This window comes from Salvia splendens, chromosome 6 (assembly GCF_004379255.2).
Source record: "Salvia splendens isolate huo1 chromosome 6, SspV2, whole genome shotgun sequence".
Classification (NCBI taxonomy): Eukaryota; Viridiplantae; Streptophyta; class Magnoliopsida; order Lamiales; family Lamiaceae; genus Salvia; species Salvia splendens.
In genome coordinates, this window is record NC_056037.1 from 12,481,732 (window position 1) to 12,499,698 (window position 17,967).

A 17,967-nucleotide genomic window follows, 5' to 3' on the forward strand; every position below is an offset into this window, starting at 1 on the left:
CTATTAAAATAAAAAAATAAAAATACATTATAAAAACTTAACATACAAAATTTTATCAATTAAATTTAGTTGAACTTAATAAGAATGAAAATTTTCTAAATTAATCTAAAAAAATATTGAAAATACGTAAAATTATTTTGAAATTAACACCAATATACATAGAATATACTCTACTTCATAAATTTATTTTAATTGCTGTTTGTTCACGTGTTTGCAACGATCTTTCGAATTCACTTCACTTCCTCTCTTTCTTCCATCTCCTCTACTTGTCTCTCTCTCCTTGTTGCCACTCGTCACGTCGCCGCCCCCCTCCGATCACGAGTCGACCATGTCTCTCTTCCTGTATGCCCTAATTCTTTTAGATGGAATAAGAGCTAAAAGAATTCGCTTTTGATACCATGTACATTTTTTCTATTTTTAACTTTCTTTTTTACTCTTTTGAATCGTTTAAATTCTCAGATATTGTCATTTTGGGAAACTGATTAGTTTACTTCGCATATTATTTTATCATCAATTTTTTTTTTCACTTTTGTTTTAAAATCCTGTTGAAGCAAAAAAAATGGCTAAAAGAAAACTCATTTTTTAGATTTTTTGAGCAAAAATAGATGAGAAGAGGGTTGGGATTTTTACGGTTGGATGAAGATGTGGATTTCCTTGTATTAATCTACTGCTTTTGTGAAATGAGTTGTTTCGTGGTTTTTGGCAATGTGGTTTAGATAGGAAACAATGTTACTTTGTCGTTTAAAAACATTGAAGCTTATTTTGGTGAGCTTTTTTTTCTCTGTTTCTTATTGGTGTGTGATTAATGTTTGTTTGAATCTTTGCAATGTGTTTTCTTCACTGTGATATGTTTTTTTACTGAATTAATGAAGCAATGTGTTGTATCTGATTGCTTTATTTTTGAAGGTTCTAACTATTTGATGGTTGCTTACTGTTTGATGGAATGCTTGAATGGTTTTTAGCTTCTGCATTAATTGAATGCTTAATGATTTTTGAGGCTCTAATTATTTCATGTTTATATAATTACATGCATAGATATATTTTTGCTATAGTATTTCGGCTCGACAAGTGGTTAGACCAGTTAAACTATGAACCGATAGCTTCACTAGTTTGCTTATCAGTTCGGTTTTTAAATCATTGGTTTGAACTTTGAACAAACATATTTTCGCTAATTCATTTTTTCCGGAGACTAGTGAAATACTAATATCAGTTTTTGAGTTTTATGATTTAAGATTGCTCAATGGTATTTGCAATTATGGTGATCGATCAATTTGTTCCTTGTTCTTTTCAGTGTATTGAGGTTGTTTTTCTAATGTATTTTTAGGCTGGATACAATTTTTTCATTGATGGATTTCGTTCATAACAACGTAACAGAAAGAATGTCATTGCTTCCATCTGACTTTGGCTGAAGTTCAGTAGTTTTTAACAATAAGTTGCTACATGTTTGCTTGGCGATAGATTTATTTATTTGTTGTATTGCTTGAGAGGTTTCTAATCGTGTTTGTTTTTTTGTCGGTTTCTATTTTTCATATTTGTGATCAAGACTTTAAATCAGGTTTATGATACCATAATTATATGATGATACCAGAAATTGGTATATTAAGATAGAATTTCTTTGTTATTTTCCTAGTCGATTGTTGAAAGATGTTCATACTAAAATTAACATGGGTGTCTTGATTGCAGATAACCTTTTGCATAGGTAAAAATAAGTGTTATAGCTGTAGGAAATGGTTAACTCAAAAGAGCCAAAGAGAAGGGTTGCTTTTATTTTAGTCGATGGGGTGGGAGATGTATCACTGCCAAAATTTGGTTTTAAGACTCCCATGCAAGTTGCTAATGTCCCTAATTTGGATGCAATTGCATCGGCTGGCATCAACGGTCTAATGGACCCTGTTGAAGTAGGCTTAGGTTGTGGAAGTGACACTGCACATCTCTCTCTACTGGGCTATGATCTTAGGATCTATTATCGAGGCCGAGGTGCATTTGAGTCCATGGGTATAGGTTTGGCTATGGCACTTGGAGATATCGCTTTTAAAGTACGCACCATCTTTTCCGCTGTTACTATGCTTAAGGTCTTATTAGTTGATGCAGTTTTAGATTGGAAAAATTATCATAATTTCTTTAGACGTACAGTTAATGAAAATTATTGTGCCTTGAGATATTCAAACCTTTTCTACATCAACTCAAAAGGAATGCACAATCTCATAATGAACCGCATTTTATAGCTGCATCTTATTGATCTTCACAATAGTTTGTCTTATACCAACTGGATACAATCTTAATTATTCTGAATTAATAATTATAAACAATATGGCTGGTTCTCATTTCAACCATCTTTTTCTCTCAGTCCAACCTTGCAACTCTTGATGAAAGTTCTGGAGTAGTTACCAGCAGGGGGCAGACAGGCATTTTGAAGAAGAAGGACCTGTTCTTTGTGCAGCACTGGATGGACTCAAGCTGCCTTCTTTTCCTCAATATGAAGTTAGAGTCAGGTGCATGTCGTTCTGGATTTTTCAAGTTTAGAAAACACCCTCACTTTGTTGAATAGTATTAAGCTAATGTTAAAATTGCATCCAAGTTGAGCTGTGAATTCTAACCAGTTAGGCTTGTTGATATGCTAATGCTACTGTTCATTGAGTATACCTCATGTGCATTATCATTTTTATAGGTATGCCATGGAGCATAGGTGTGGGGTGGTTGTTAAAGGCCCAAAATTAAGTGGAAACATATCAGGAACCGATCCATTGAAGGATAATCGCCTACTTTTACAAGCTCAACCTCTTGACGATTTTAGTGAAGCAAAGAATACGGCTGCAGTTATTAATGAGTTATCGAAAGAAATATCCCGCATTTTTGGTTGGCCATCCTGTGAATGCTAGAAGAGTTGCTGAAGGAAAGAATATAGCTAATGTTGTCCTCTTACGAGGTTGTGGGATTCGAATTGAGGTAATCTTTGATAAATTGGGTATATGCTTCTACCTCTCATTTTATAAATTTAAAAAGTATGGGCTGCCTGTTTGTTTGATTGGAAATTCCATTTTTGGATAGTTGCTTCTGAACAAAAATGACAAATCCAGGTCCCTCCTTTTGAAAAAATACACGGTTTGCGGCCTTGTATGGTTGCTCCTACCAAGATTATTGCTGGTTTGGGTTTATCACTTGGTATTGATATTTTAGGAGCTCCAGGAGCAACAGGAGACTACAGAACCCTGCTAACCTCAAAAGCAGATGCAATAGCCAGAGCACTCTCAGCTCCTTCTAAATCATGCCCCAATGTCTTTGTGCCTGGGGAAGATGAACATAAACCCGGTAGACCTAATGGCTATGACTTCGGTTTCCTTCACATTAAGGTTGCGTTTTACTAATTTATGTCCATTCAGTTTGTCACTGATATAATTGTTCTTAGAGTACTACTTTTTCTTGCTTATGTCGTACAACAAAACATGTCATTATGCATACTTGGTAATTGTGTGCGGAAAGTATGTTACCTTTGCAGCTGCTTTGAGCTCCTGCTAGAAAGTTGGATCTCAAGCTTTATTTATCTGATTAAATTCTTCCTACTCGTCTCTGTTCAGTTTGAATATAAATATCTGAATTGTTTGGTTCTGTTGTGTTCTGAGTATTTCCAAACATGTCAAAATTGCAGGCAATAGATGATGCTGGTCATGATAAAGCAAGTGTATTCAAAGCCAAAGGCTTAGAAGCTGTTGATAAAGCTATAGGGCAACTAACTAAGCTCCTCTGGCAGGCAGAGGCTGCAGGGGAGTTCCAATATTACATTTGTGTCACCGGGGTCCATTCTACTCCAGTTGAATATGGTGATCACAGCTTCGAACCAGTCCCATTTACACTGTGTCGTTTGAAAGACTTCATTGGTGCTGTGGGTGGAGATTCACATCTTTCTAATATCCCTCTCGATCCTTTTCCTCTTCCAACCGTTGAATCTGGTGGGGATTTAGCACATGCTGACAGGAGTCAAGAAGAGAAACAGGGCCTGGCTTTTAATGGGGACAAAGTTTTCGAGTTCAATGAGATAGCAGCAGCCAGAGGAATTCTCGGACGATTTACTGGTAGTGAAATGATGGGGATCATAAAGGCACATCTCAAGCTTTCATAATAGCTCTTCCATCCACTTCTTTGTTGGTATTCCTTTTTTACCTTGTGACAAGACCGACTGTGCAGAAAATACGAGAGCAGATAGTTGCGTTGGAGTTTTTTTTTTTTTTTTTGCGTGTTCCTGTAACTGCTTGTGTATTTCGCTTTGTGTTAGTAGAAAGAGAGACTCTAGTAGTTCGTTTCGGTCACTTTGGAGACATGTCTTAGTACCTTTCTTGGTACAGTTTATCAGAAAGTGAAATAAAAACTTATGTTGGAATCCTTCTTAGCTCGAGACCCAGTGTTATGAAAATTACCCCTGGGCTGCAGGATGCACGTTCCTCCACCAGAAATAGTCCCGAGTTAGGTGGGGCGAGCAAGAGGCCGGGGTGAGGGCAGGGTGATATTTCATATACTCTAGGTGACGTTATATCTTTTTATACCCCCATGTGAAATTATCTCTTCATTTTTATGTCACTTTATATCTCTTTGATTTTAAATTTGTTATTTGAAAATTCATTTTTATTTTAAGATTTAATTTTTAGTAATGTTAACTGCTCGAGACAAAATTTTTTTGTAATAATCTCTGGCTTAACAATGCTTTTTACAATTGTACTACTCTGTTCTCAGTTGAAGAGAATATAATCGAAGAGGCCAAATCTCTCTGAGTCCCCCCTGGTATTAGGCAGAGAATGATGAAGTGATTTAGTCACATGTAGGAAATAGTAGTAGTAAAATACTAAAAGATATCCAAAATTGAGAATAATGGAGTAGTCTTTAAAGGCGTGCAGCATCCACAAACCTGTCTATTTTCCCCCAGACAAAATCCTAGAAAAATGAAGATATGTCTCAACCTGTCGACATATAGAGCATCATAAAAAGCAAGAAGAATGCAAGCAATTTTGGTGTAAGAAATGGCGAGTAAAATTCCAGTGATCGATCTGCAAGACTTCCCCGGCGAGACAGGGATGCTGGTGGCTGCGTGCGAGGAGTGGGGATGCTTCCGGATAGTCAACTACGAGGGAATTCTGCCAGATTCTCTGCTCTACGAAATGAGGCAAGTGGTGGGATCGCTGCTGGATCTGCCAGCCGAGGTCAAGGCCAGAAACCGCGACGTCATCCCGGGAAGCGGATACATGGCGCCGTCTCCGGTCAATCCGCTCTACGAGGCGCTCGGCCTCTACGACACCTCTTCCCCCCAAGCTGTCGATGCTTTCTGCTCCAACTTGGATGCTACTCCTCAGCAAAGGTTTCAATTCTCTCACTAGTAAATTATGTTTGATGAGAAAAAGTGATGATTGTCAGCTATGAATTGATCAGGGATGTTATCTCCAAGTATGCAAGAGCAGTGAATGAATTGCTGGTGGATATTGGGGGTAAAATTGTGCTAGGGTTAGGTGTGAGAGGCTTCTCCTTTGATGATTGGTGTTGCCAGTTCAGGATCAACAAGTACAAGTTTGCCCCTCACACTGTCAACTCCCCTGGTGTGCAGCTGCACACTGATTCTAGCTTCCTCACTCTCCTGCACGACGATAAAGATATCGGTGGCCTCGAGGTTATGAAGCCCTCCGGCGAATTCCAGCCCGTTGATCCATCCCATGGAACCCTTGTTGTCAATCTTGGTGATATTGCAGCTGTGAGTCTGATCTTACAAGATAGCCTTTCCTAATAATACATTGTTGTAACTTTTTTTTGGGGGTTTAAAGGTGTGGAGCAATGGGAGATTCCTGAACGTGAAGCACCGTGTGATGTGTAAGGAAGCGGGCACGAGGCTGTCGATTGCTTCCTTCTTGTTGGGGCCGAAGGCGGAGATGGTGGAGGCGCCACTGGAGTTGGTGGATGCGGAACATCCTCGCCTCTTTTCGCCCTTCACTTATCATGATTATAGGAGCCTCCGAGTGTCCAACAGTCTGCAGACTGGTGAAACTGTGGATTGCTTCCGCATTCATAAAGGTTAAAGCAAACTTGTAACTGGAATCATATCAAATCAATTACTATGTATTGTAATGGGATGTTCAACCAATTCATTGAGGAATAAATAAAGCTATGTATCTTTGGACAGAATTGAATTTATTGTGAAGCTATAACTTTGTATATATATATATGTTTGAGAAACAAACTCACTAAAACGTAATACATGAAATAAGTAGTGAATTAAGGTCGATTGGATGAGCATTGAGGGCAGGAAAAGCAGCCTCTTCCAGCACAGTAGGTGCAAGAAAGTGAAGTGGATTTCTGAGAAACAATAGGAGTCAAAGGGGAAGGGCCTCCTTGTCTGATGAGTCCAGAGCCTTTGCATTTCCGGCAAGCGATGCGATTCACATCACCGCATCTCTTACACATGCCTAAAGAACTGCTCGGAAATGGATAAATTCTTTGTGAACATAAAAGCAAAGTGAGAAAACAAAGTGAATGAGTGTATGTATAAAATGACCTGCGCTGAGAAGAAGAGATGAAGGAGTCGATCTTGGGGGCTGAAATGGTGGCGGAGAGGAGCAGAGCTCCGACGGCGTAGCCTGCTACTTCGCTTGTTGTTATCTGTTCAAACATGCTTTCATCTCCACAAATTTCTCCACTGGACTGTTCTTATCTTCATCATCATTATCATTATCATTATCATAATAAAAATACATACATAATCATATTGATTCATTTACATTTCAACAAGGCCTATTAGCTCAGTTGGTTAGAGCGTCGTGCTAATAACGCGAAGGTCGCAGGTTCGAAACCTGCATGGGCCAGTTATATTTTTACGCTGAATTCCATTATATTTTTTGGCGAAGAACAAAATAATGCAAAGCCATTCCTTTTCCTTTATTTAAAATATATTTCAATTCAACTGAAGAGTTACAACCGAATTTGAATTCGGTAAACATGAAATGGAACTCGAAACTATATGAATTACTATTATCAAACAAGTAAATGGTAATCTCTTCTTGAGCCTAGCTTCCTTAAAGCAGAAAATAATCAACTGCATCGCCATCAAAAGGATGATAATTTTCCGGCGGTATATTTGGAAGATGATCATTTTCAGCATCCAAGTTCCACAATCCACCCCACAAGTAACAATCCAATGGCACAAAATCGGACGACAATGCACTTTCCTCCATCAATAACTGATCGATGATGCTCATCTCTTCATCTTTCTTCTCGTGAGCCGAGGATTCACTACCACTACTATTGGTATGCATATGCTCACTTTGCTGTTGCTTGATAATATTGCGCTTTTGTTGTTTCGCAGTCAATGGGTTTCTTGTCTTGAAATGAGTCCTCCAATAGTTCTTGATCTCATTGTCCGTTCGTCCAGGTAAGTATCTTGCTATTGTAGACCATCTGCACACATACATATAAATATAAATCATCAATTTAATAGTACTATATATAGCACATTGTAGGGAGGGAGAATGACAGAAAAAGAGATGAATTACTTGTTTCCCCAAAGGGCATGAAGTTCAATAATGATCCCTTCTTCCTGTGGTGTTAAGTGTCCCTTTTTAAGGCCAGGCCTCAAGTAATTCACCCACCTCAGCCTGCAGCTCTTCCCACTCCTTCTCAAACCTGATCACAATCACAATCAGTCAATCACAATCACTATCATAATATGCATATATTCTTTGTTTTTTTTATCTCTAGCTAGATAGACATACCTGTGCACTTAGAGACAGAGCTCCATCTGCCTTCACCATGCTGAGAGACATACTGAAAGAGAAGCTGGTCTTCTTGAGGAGTCCATGGCCCTTTTCTCCACCAACCTGCTGCAGCTTGCTCCATTGAATCACTATGAACTATATTTGTATTGTATTCCCTTTTCAACTATTTGTCGGAAGTTTCTATGGCACATGACTGCTACACAATATTCTCTTATATATATAGACACACACACACGCCTACATGCATGTACATGAGAGAGAGAGAGAGTTGGGGTCATCTTCATTCTGCTTTTGGAGCCACTAGAAGCTGAGGTAATTAGCACTAAACATGATTAACCATTAAATCTGGATTATTTTATTACAAAATCAGCAGCGAATCTGCCAGGTGTCCATGAATCTTTCCATCTGCTAGACTATGCCAATTAACATGGGCCAAATGTCGATGCCAAATCTTGGCCACGGTACGATATTTTCTTATGCCGGAGCTGTGTAACTAGTTTCTATAGTTTATTCTTCTATACCTTTTCTTAATTCTTTAATTAATTGTTGTGTTATTGGGACTATTGTCTTTTCAATTTTACTGTATCACATATTAAAATTAGGAACTTTACATCTCATAAATATAGTTTAATTTAAGTCACTTAATTAATATACAGATCGTCAATTACCTTAATTGATATGTATTGTATCTATCTTTTATCTATGTAATACTCCTATAAGAAATACTACTACTACTATTGTGTTACTGAGAATATAAATTATAAGACGACAATAAATATTACTAAGTGTGTTGTATTTATCGAAAAAAGAAATGACACAACTTTAATAGAACGGCCCGAAAAAAAGAATATAATCCAACACTAATGGGACGTAAAGGGTATTTTTTATTATGAGGGAGTTCATCTGTACATTTCCAACGTTGTTTCTAATTCAAATTTTGTTTTCAGTTTTTAATCGTTTATATCAATCATCATGTTACTAATGAATGCAAACGCTTATAACGATGTTTTTTCTAATGATGTCGAATTTATGATTCATTTTATACTATAGACTATTTAATTCCTCTACAAACTTTGCCAAGTAGTCCAGTCAGATATAATATAGTATCTTTCACAATCACATCGGTTTTTATTCCAAATCTCAATCTTCCCAAAAAAATATCAATTTTATCAATCATTTTCATATTATTGTCTCTGAAAGAGTAAAAATTAAGTGACATCCTTGTACGTCAAACTACTATGCTAATAAAACAACACACAAGTCAAACTTTATTGACTGTTTTCACCAATTTTGACCGGTCCAATTACTACTTTCTTTCTATTTGACTCAAGCACATCGGATGTGGTCGATTTTTTTCCCATTAAAGGAATAGATTAGATCTGGCGCGTTTGAGATTAATATTAGATTAAGTAGATGTTGCATCAATACAGTGGCGGAATCAGAAATTTAAGTAAGCCGCTGAATTTTTTTTAAATAATACTATCTCTGTTTCCAAAGAATATGCATTTTAGGTTTGACACGAATTTCAGAATATGCACTTTGGATTTGTCACATATTTTAATGTAAAATTGGTAAAGTAAAAGAGACGTAGAGAGAAAAAGTAATTAAAGTATTATTGGTGGAGAATGGGTCCCGCCGCATTAGAGAAAAAAATAATAATTAGAAAGTACATATTCTTATGTGACGGACTAAAAATGAAATAGCGCACATTCTTGTGAGACGGATGGAGTAATAATATTCAATTTTATGTGTAATATTTTTACGATTTTTAAATCCCTAATCTTAAATTCACACAATCATAAATACAAAACACAACCCAAATACCTAACTATCTCATTTCAAAATCAATATATTAAATTATAGTACAAATTTACAAATTTGAATGCACTATCGTAATTTTTAAATGTGAAATTTTAAATTGAATACATAAATATAGTATTGAGCCTCGTCTAGATAATTTTAAAAAACTAGATTCAACTGGAAATTAGAAAATATTTAATTTAATTTTACCGTTTCTAATCTATTGATCATCTAATTCATTTTTAAAAGAGCATATATATAGCACATATTTAATTAGATTTTAACTTATATTTTCAAATGAAATAAGAAGTGAGTACAATACAGTATATTAGAAGTCAGTAAATTGGTAGGAAATGTTAAACTCTATAAAGGGAAGAGCGATAGCTGGTAAATATATGTGCCTATTTTTTATAGCCTTTATCATTTTTCTCTAGCTTAAATTAAATTCCATTCATATCCCCTATCTTCTTCTATAGTATATTTCTTTTTCGGAGACCAGACTGAAACTTCCTGGGGCGGGGTGGGGAGGCAACGGCGAAGTTATAGGGTCCGGCACCGGCCAAGCCCCCACTGGCGCGGTGGCTTGGCCTACGCCGGTTCCGTCGCTGCATCAATATTAAATATCCCAACACAGATGAACTCATATCTTGTCACGATACAAGACAATGTTTATTTTAATACACACGGAAGGTCTTAATTTTTTTTACCGTATCCATAGGAGTAATATGCATATATCTATCTAGCTATTGGCCTGGGAAGCATTAGAAGATTCTTGAAACCCAAAATAGTAATAGGAGGTATTTAAATAAAATAAAAATAGTAAAGTTTAGCATAAAGAGGATAGCAATGACTCATATGATGGACGCGTGGAGTATCATGTGGTATTTTTAGAATGTGACGGCACATAATTACTGGTTAAATAGGAGTAATTAAATGGCATAATGCTATATATAGGTAGTGAGGTTAGCATAATTACAATTTATTATGTTGAGAGGTTTTATTAATCGGATGCTAACATCCTATAGCATTAGAAATTGTATAAAGTTGTCAAATTTGGTGGCTGCTACGTACAGTTACACTTCTCTTTAATCGTCATCATCTTATTGCTAGCAATGCATTATAATATTGTGACCAATGGCGGATCCAGGAACAAATTATCGTGGGGTCGAACAAGATAGTAAACATTTATTTAAAATAATTGTTTAAATTAATTATTTTTATAAATATATTTTTTAATATAAATAATTCATGCGAGTATCGATATTCTTAAAACAACATACTCCACTTTCTTCGTCCCGTTATAAGCGAGACTCTTCTTTTGGATACAAAATTTAAGAAAAAGACGTTTCTGGAGCTAACTGAAGAAAGAATAAAATATGATCTTAGATAAAACAAAGATGCAAATAAATAATAAAGTAAGAGAGAACAATTATGTTATATTACGTATTTTGACAAAAAAAATGACATACACATAGCATAATTTTTCTGTAACATACCAAATTTTTAAAGATTTAAAAAATTGAATATGAATAATAAGGTTGAAAATTTAAATTATAAAACTAAGAGTAGAAGAAATTAAGAAATATTTACTTTATATAAGTAGGTGGTTAATTTAGATAAATTGATTTTGATATACTGTAAAAAAAATATTACTACTACTACTATTTAACATTAATTGATAAGATGAGAAAATATTTTTAATGGACTTCTAAGAATTAATTCAAATAAAGAAAATATTTCAAAGCCCATTTTACAATTAGATAACATATTTAAGATATTTAATCTTTTAAACTTAGTTAAATTTATTGATGCCGGTTTATTCTATTTCACGAGTGAATATAGGGATGAGAAAACAATAATGACATCGCCAATACCATTCCTCTTTCTCTTCGAAAACAAAACCGCGGAAGGACTCTTCCCCTCCAACTCCTTCGTTCTCGACGACAGTCTACCTATCCGGCTGCCTCACTTCCTTCCTTTCTCTCTGATCAGTCTCCCCATCATCTCACACAGCGTGAGGACGTGAGGTGGGGGCGGAGACGTGAACGCCGACCCCGTGGGGTCAGAGGCTGAAGAAAGTAGCTTTCCGGTGCACTCCGTGGCAGGTGGTGGGGTCGGCCGACCCCGCCCGACCCCACCTGGATCCGCCAGTGATTGTGACATTTATTTTGTGGAATATCATTGAAAAATAAGAATAAGTGTTATCAGAGGATTTCCTGCAATGAATCTTATGGAGTATATATTCTTAGGACTAAGAGCATGCGCAGCGGTGGCGTCCGTCGCCACCGCCGTCCGCGCCGCTGGCACGGCGCTGCTCGATGTATCGAGCACGTCCGTGCCAGCGGACGCACACGTGGCGCGCTCCCATTCGTCAACGGCATAGCCGTTGTGTTTAAACATTTTTTATTTTATTTATTTAAATCGGTTTTTTATTAAAAAAATCGATAAAAAAAAAATTCACTTCCCCAAAAAAATATATCCGTTTATAACCGTTTTTTACACCTTTTTAATTTTTTTTTCCATTTTTTTACTCCAAAAATACACACTTTCATCTATAAATACCTCCAATTTTACTCCAAAAATTCACATCAAACTACACAACTCTCATCATCATTCTCCAATATCCATTCTCATATCCATTTTCATCTATGACCCCCACGCAACTTGAAACACACGAGACCATGATAAAAGGTCTCCAAAAACAATTGGGGTTGATCCCGCCGGATGCGTAGTCTTATTAGGAGTTTAATTATGTAATTTTTAATTTTTAGGATTTTAATTATGTAATTTTTAATTTTAAGGAGTTTAATTATGTAATTTTAATTTTTAGGATTTTAATTATGTATTTTTTAATTTTATTTGTAATTTGTAATATTTATTGTGGTTTTTAAATGGATTTTAATATTATGGAAATGTTTTTGTTTAATAGAATTTTATATTAATTGTGCTCGTCCTTGCGGAAGAGCACAGTTGTGGGTGTTGTGCTCTTGCCAGAGAGCAGGCATGAATAGTACCGCCCGGGCCCACAACCGTGCCGCTGGCAAGAGCACGGTTGTGGATGCTCTAAGAGCATCTCCAATGGCGGACGTCCGGTCGGACGTCCGCGACGGGCGATCGGGACGTCCGCCATTGTGGCGTCGAAGGTCGGATACGGACGTCCCGTGAGGACGTCGGGTGTCCTCGGACGTGCGGGCGACGGGCGGGCGGACGTCCGCCATTGTGGAGTGGGTCGGACGTCCGGTAATTATTTTTATTTTTTCTTAAAACTCTAGTGGGAAGGGCGATGGGAATGGCAGATTGTGCAGGGGATGTCCTAGTGACGTGGCAGTGGGATGAGAAGTCCTAGTGACGTGGCAGGATGTGTTTTTGGGATGTCCTAGTGGATGTCCGAGTGGGACATCCGCCCACTGGAGATGCTCTAAAGAAAATGAATTTGTCCACTTTTCGAGATTTTGAAGAGGATAATATTCTTAAGAACTCATGAATGAATCTTATGGAGCATAATATTTTTAAGAACTCATGAATGAAAATGGGATAGAACTCCGACATTATAAAAACTAGTATTAACACCCGAGCTATGCACGAGACATAAGAGTTTCAAATAATGAATATAAAATATAATAAATATACAGAAAATAAGAATTGAAAGAAATATGGAGATTTAAAAAACAGAAATGTACTTATCTTGTCTCACTCAAAATGAAGAATTTACTTCTCCCCAGTGATTGAAATATTTATGCAATTTTAATTTATAATCTAAGTGAAGTAAAAACAATAAAATATAAGGCTAATTAATATATAAATTTAATAACTTAATTATAAAAAAATTTAATGGTAGTGCACTATTTAAATGTGTTTTAACACTTCTTCAAGAACTTAGCATTTTATTGGGCTATTATTTGTCCAATTGTTTTTGCCTTAAAAATTTATTTTTGAATAGAAGACACCTCATCTTTCCATTTTCCCTCCAAAAAGGGTATTAAGGACTTTTTATCAAACTTGCACTTTAGATTAGTATAGATACTTATCTTTTAAAGATATAAAAGTTGAGATCAATTATTAATATTTGAATTTTTTTAAAATAACCATAGTTTATGATGCAAAAGAAAATGTCTCTAAGTTGAGGGCAAATTATCGTAATCTTTTACTCCCTCCGTCCGTGAAATGTTGTCCAATTTTGCCATTTCGGTCCGTCCGCGAAATGTTGTTCACTTTGCTTTTTTTTTTTTTTTTTTTCCATTTTTGGTAAATGGTGCCCACTTTCCACCAACTCATTACACTCACATTCTATTTTAAGAGCATCTCCAACGGCGGAAGTCCGGTCGGACATCCGCGACGGGCGACCGGGACGTCCGCCATTGTAACGAAGGCACTCGGTTACGGATGTCCCGTATGGACGTCGCATGTCCTCGGACGTCCGGGCGACGGGCGGGCGGACGTCCGCCATTGTGGCATGGGTCGGACGTCCGGTATTTATTTATTTTTTTTAAAACTCTATATATACGGTCGGACGTTCGGTATTTATATGACTATGTATTTTTTCTTTTTTGTATGACTATGTATTTTTTCTTTTTTGTATGACTATATATTTTTTTCTTTTTTATTATGTAATTTTCCCTATATTCCGTGTCAAAATTACAATTCCGTTACGTAATTAAATAATTGTGATTTTTTTAATTGCGGGAAGTCCTAGTGGGAAGGGCGATGAGAAGGGCGGATTGTGCAGGGGAAGTCCTAGTGACGTGGCAGTGGGATGAGAAGTCCTAGTGACGTGGCAGGAGGTGTTTTTGGGAAGTCCTAGTGGATGTCCGTGTGGGACATCCGTGCATTGGAGATGCTCTAAAACCAATATATAAATGTGGGACATACATTCCACTTATAACTTTTTCCACTCACTTTTCTTCACATTTCTTAAAACCCGTGCCGAATCAAACATGAACAACATTTTGCGGACGAAGGAAGTACTTTTTAAAGATGTTTCTCTTTATATTATCATCTAAATTTAGTTGGGACACCAACACTAAAAACATTTTATGAGGTGTTGTTGATATAATTAGACACTCGAATTAACGTCCTTAATAACATTAAAAAATTGTCATTAGCCATTCTTTTTGTTGTATTACAGTTTCTTGTAGTGGTTATAATTAAATGGTTTTGCTTAAAAGGTTGGGGTCAAATAAATTGCGTCAAGACAAAGTCGGCCCTAACTTCTTTTATTTGCAGGTTTCATTTCCTACTTTTCTTTTAATTACTTAACACTCGTAATCCTGAACATAAAAATGTTCATTCTCATATTACTATTTGTCGCACCATTGTTCATAGCCGCAGCTAAATCCCTGAACACATACTTTGGATCCTATTAATTGTTCCATTTTTCATTTTTGTCATGTTCTTATTAATTAGTAGTCTCTTCGTTTCATTACAAGTGACATATTTCTTTTGGGAACAAGTTTTTAGGTAATGTATTTAGTGGTTAAATAAAAGAGAATAAAGTAGGAGTGAGAAAAAGTAAGAGAATTAGAGTGTTGTTTTTTTGCCATAAAAAGAAAATGTATTATTTATAGTGGACGACCCAAAAAAGGATACACCTCACTTATAGTGGGATGAAGAGAGTATTTGATTTCATTTTTGTTATTTTTGGTAAGTTAACCATATATTTTATTAACTCATTCCATTAACACCATGATAAAACTAAGTAATACATAAAAATAAGATAAACATTCTACTAACTTTTCCGTCTTACATTTCTTATAATCTACACCGATCCACTATGAGACAATTAACGGGGACTAGATGAAATAATTATTTAATCACCATAATATCTTCCCTTGGAAAGCGCTTGACCGTTATTAATAAACTAGATAAATACTATGAGTAATATATAAAATCTCATAGATCTATGCAACATTAAACTCAGAGCATTAATATTATGCTATCACATACTCATGCATAGAAATGTTTGCGAACTTAACAATCTACTTAACAAAGAAATAATGGATACTACTAAATATGACATTCAATCAATTGTCAGTCTTCCCCATATTGAAAATTCTAAACCATTGTTTCTTCTACAACCTCACTGCACCATACATCTTCAACCTCTTTTCCTTCGAACCTCTCTCATTTCCTGAAATTCGCTTTATATTTCCCAAAAATTAAAATTAGAAAAAGAATTTATTTATTTTTTTCTGTTTTTGAAAAAGCTCATGGCGTCAAAATCTTGTAATGATAATTTGCAATGAAATCCCAGGCTTCGGAGCTTCCCGTTGGGAAGGCTCAGCCACGAAGAAAAACATCGAGGCTCGCTCCATTGATCGCTCTAATCATACTTCTAACAATCCCTTTATATTACCCTGCATTAAGAGATTCGTCGAAAAAGTTGTACGAAACGACGTCGCCGCGGTTGGAGGATTTGGAGGATCCAATCACCCAGACTTCCCATGTTGAAGAAGCCCCTCCAACTGAAAAGCCTTGCTCCATCGACTGCCACGACGACGACGACGACAAGGCCAGCGTGGACACGCCCGTCGTCGTCCGCCAACCTGCCCCTGTAATGAAAAAAAATGATAAGGTGCTTCCATCACTCAAATGCCATGATGCATGCTCAGTTTGTAAATCAATCCTCAATAGTAAATGGTTGTTTTTGGAACGAAGGGAAGAAGAAAGAGGAAGAAATCTGGCAAAGGGCAGAGAGAAGATGAAAAGGTGCAGGCGATGATGAGAGGGAGGAGTAGCCATCGTGGGAAGATAAGAAGCCGACTTTTCGATGAGGATGAGTGTGACTTGTTTTCGGGCGAATGGGTACCGGATCCGGACGGCCCGTATTACACGAATGAGACGTGCAGTGCAATTCAGGAGCACCAGAACTGTCTCAAGTTCGGGCGGCCTGATCTCGAGTTTTTGAAATGGAGGTGGAAGCCCGACGAGTGTGAGCTGCCCCTTTTCGACCCGCAACAGTTTCTGGAGCTGGTCACGGGGCATTCCTTAGCTTTTGTTGGCGATTCTGTCGCCAGGAATCATATGCAGTCTTTGATTTGTCTCTTGTCCAGGGTAAGCTTGTTTATATCTTGATTTACTTTTACTGTTTACGTGTGTAGATCAACAAATTCACAAACATTTAACCACTCTAAGATTAATGCATTTTAACCAAATAATCAAGGTAACTTGTTATCTAATCGACCACTTATAAATGGGTTACTTTTCATTTATGTATGTGTCTCAGTTTTGTATTTTGGGACGTAGTGACCATTGATCACCTGTCCAGGTTACAAATCCAGTAGACATGTCGGAGCCAGGGGACCAAAACAAACGGTACGAGTACAGAGAGCACGATTTCAACATTACCATGTTCTGGTCTCCCTACTTGGTCAGAACCTCAAAAACGGACCCCAACGACGAGCGGCGGCCTTACGAGCTTTTCCTGGACGAGCCCGACCCCCACTGGACCTCCCAGGTGGCCCTCTTCGACTACGTGATCATCTCGGCCGGGCACTGGTTCTTCCGCCCCACCTACTTCAGCCTCCACGGGCGGCGCATGGGGTGCCTCTACTGCCCGGAGCCCGAGGTCACCCACCTCACCTCCTACTTCAGCTACCGCCGCGCCTTCCGCACGGCCTTCCAGGCAATCAACGACGCCGGGTTCGGGGGCGTGGCGTTCCTGAGGACGTACGCGCCGTCGCACTTCGAGGGGGCGGCGTGGGACAAGGGCGGGGACTGCGCGCGGACGCGGCCGTACAGGAGGAGCGAGGTGGCGCTGGAGGATTACAGCCTGGAGATGTATCTGATACAGCTGGAGGAGCTGAGGATAGCGCAGAAAGCGGGGAGGAGAAGCGGAGGGAAGTTCAAGCTGTTTGATGCGACGGTGGCGATGCTGCTGCGGCCGGATGGACATCCTAGTAGATATGGGCATTGGCCGGTCATCAATAACACAATGGCCAATGACTGCGTGCATTGGTGCTTGCCTGGACCCATTGATGCTTGGAATGATTTTTTGCTCCAGTTGTTCAAGACACAATTAGAATAGCATTACTACATTTTTTTAACTTTCTTTGTGATCGTCCGTGTATTTAGTCCATCTCGTTCACCAAGTTATACTACTATGTCTATGTTGTTAAAATGGCCACACAAGAAAATTCAATATTAGACAATCACCATACCAAAATTTTATGGAAAAATCATGGCCGCACGAATATGCACGATACAACTGTTCATACTTCATAGAGAGATTGCAAAATGGATTAGTGAAACAACGATTATCTCATTATCAGTTATCACCTACCCCTACTTATGGCAGCTAAAATAGATAGCCTAATGGATTCCAAGGCCCAACATAAAACTCTCAATGGCTCGCCCCGTTAACCAGGGGGAAATTATCACAAATGACAACTTTCAGCCCAAATCTCCTCTTTAATTTAGGAAAAAT

General features: G+C 37.6%; 4 protein-coding genes, 1 non-coding gene and 1 pseudogene across 5 annotated transcripts; 4 read left to right on the top strand and 2 right to left on the bottom strand.

The window, feature by feature from the left end:
* Positions 1-220: 220 nt before the first annotated feature.
* Positions 221-4,523, top strand: LOC121807957 (annotated as a pseudogene).
* Positions 4,524-4,873: 350 nt separating this feature from the next.
* Positions 4,874-6,159, top strand: LOC121810004 (2-oxoglutarate-dependent dioxygenase DAO-like). Its single transcript, XM_042210876.1, has 3 exons — positions 4,874-5,344; positions 5,416-5,731; positions 5,802-6,159. The coding sequence occupies exons 1-3, from the start codon at positions 5,010-5,012 to the stop codon at positions 6,051-6,053; spliced, it is 903 nt and encodes a 300-aa protein (XP_042066810.1). The 5' UTR covers positions 4,874-5,009; the 3' UTR covers positions 6,054-6,159.
* Positions 6,160-6,164: 5 nt separating this feature from the next.
* LOC121810005 lies at positions 6,165-6,658 on the bottom strand. The gene is made up of 2 exons (XM_042210877.1): positions 6,530-6,658; positions 6,165-6,448 (listed from the first exon to the last, which is right to left on the bottom strand). The coding sequence occupies exons 1-2, from the start codon at positions 6,643-6,645 to the stop codon at positions 6,250-6,252; spliced, it is 315 nt and encodes a 104-aa protein (XP_042066811.1). The 5' UTR covers positions 6,646-6,658; the 3' UTR covers positions 6,165-6,249.
* Positions 6,659-6,762: 104 nt separating this feature from the next.
* TRNAI-AAU lies at positions 6,763-6,836 on the top strand. The gene has a single exon. It is a non-coding gene; the product is annotated as a tRNA-Ile (tRNA).
* A 210-nt stretch (positions 6,837-7,046) lies between these two features.
* On the bottom strand, positions 7,047-7,875 carry LOC121808806 (MYB-like transcription factor EOBII). Its single transcript, XM_042209381.1, has 3 exons — positions 7,743-7,875; positions 7,524-7,653; positions 7,047-7,428 (listed from the first exon to the last, which is right to left on the bottom strand). Exons 1-3 carry the CDS (start codon positions 7,864-7,866, stop codon positions 7,047-7,049), a joined length of 636 nt encoding a protein of 211 aa, XP_042065315.1. The 5' UTR covers positions 7,867-7,875.
* Positions 7,876-15,783: 7,908 nt separating this feature from the next.
* Positions 15,784-17,568, top strand: LOC121808807 (protein trichome birefringence-like 19). Its single transcript, XM_042209382.1, has 3 exons — positions 15,784-16,116; positions 16,200-16,595; positions 16,810-17,568. The coding sequence occupies exons 1-3, from the start codon at positions 15,784-15,786 to the stop codon at positions 17,566-17,568; spliced, it is 1,488 nt and encodes a 495-aa protein (XP_042065316.1).
* The last annotated feature ends 399 nt before the right edge of the window (positions 17,569-17,967 follow it).

Bases quoted from the DNA above. Each gene is read 5' to 3' on its own strand.
- LOC121810004 (XM_042210876.1), top strand. From the start codon at position 5,010: ATGGCGAGTAAAATTCCAGTGATCGATCTGCAAGACTTCCCCGGCGAG. The intron at 5,345-5,415 runs GTTTCAATTCTC...TGAATTGATCAG, and splicing joins GATGCTACTCCTCAGCAAAG to GGATGTTATCTCCAAGTATG. The intron at 5,732-5,801 runs GTGAGTCTGATC...GGGGGTTTAAAG, and splicing joins ATCTTGGTGATATTGCAGCT to GTGTGGAGCAATGGGAGATT.
- LOC121810005 (XM_042210877.1), bottom strand. From the start codon at position 6,645: ATGTTTGAACAGATAACAACAAGCGAAGTAGCAGGCTACGCCGTCGGA. The intron at 6,449-6,529 runs GTCATTTTATAC...ATTTCCGAGCAG, and splicing joins ATCTCTTCTTCTCAGCGCAG to TTCTTTAGGCATGTGTAAGA.
- LOC121808806 (XM_042209381.1), bottom strand. From the start codon at position 7,866: ATGGAGCAAGCTGCAGCAGGTTGGTGGAGAAAAGGGCCATGGACTCCT. The intron at 7,654-7,742 runs GTATGTCTATCT...GATTGTGATCAG, and splicing joins CTCTGTCTCTAAGTGCACAG to GTTTGAGAAGGAGTGGGAAG. The intron at 7,429-7,523 runs GTAATTCATCTC...GTATGTGTGCAG, and splicing joins CATGCCCTTTGGGGAAACAA to ATGGTCTACAATAGCAAGAT.
- LOC121808807 (XM_042209382.1), top strand. From the start codon at position 15,784: ATGAAATCCCAGGCTTCGGAGCTTCCCGTTGGGAAGGCTCAGCCACGA. The intron at 16,117-16,199 runs GTGCTTCCATCA...TTTGGAACGAAG, and splicing joins TAATGAAAAAAAATGATAAG to GGAAGAAGAAAGAGGAAGAA. The intron at 16,596-16,809 runs GTAAGCTTGTTT...TCACCTGTCCAG, and splicing joins TGATTTGTCTCTTGTCCAGG to GTTACAAATCCAGTAGACAT.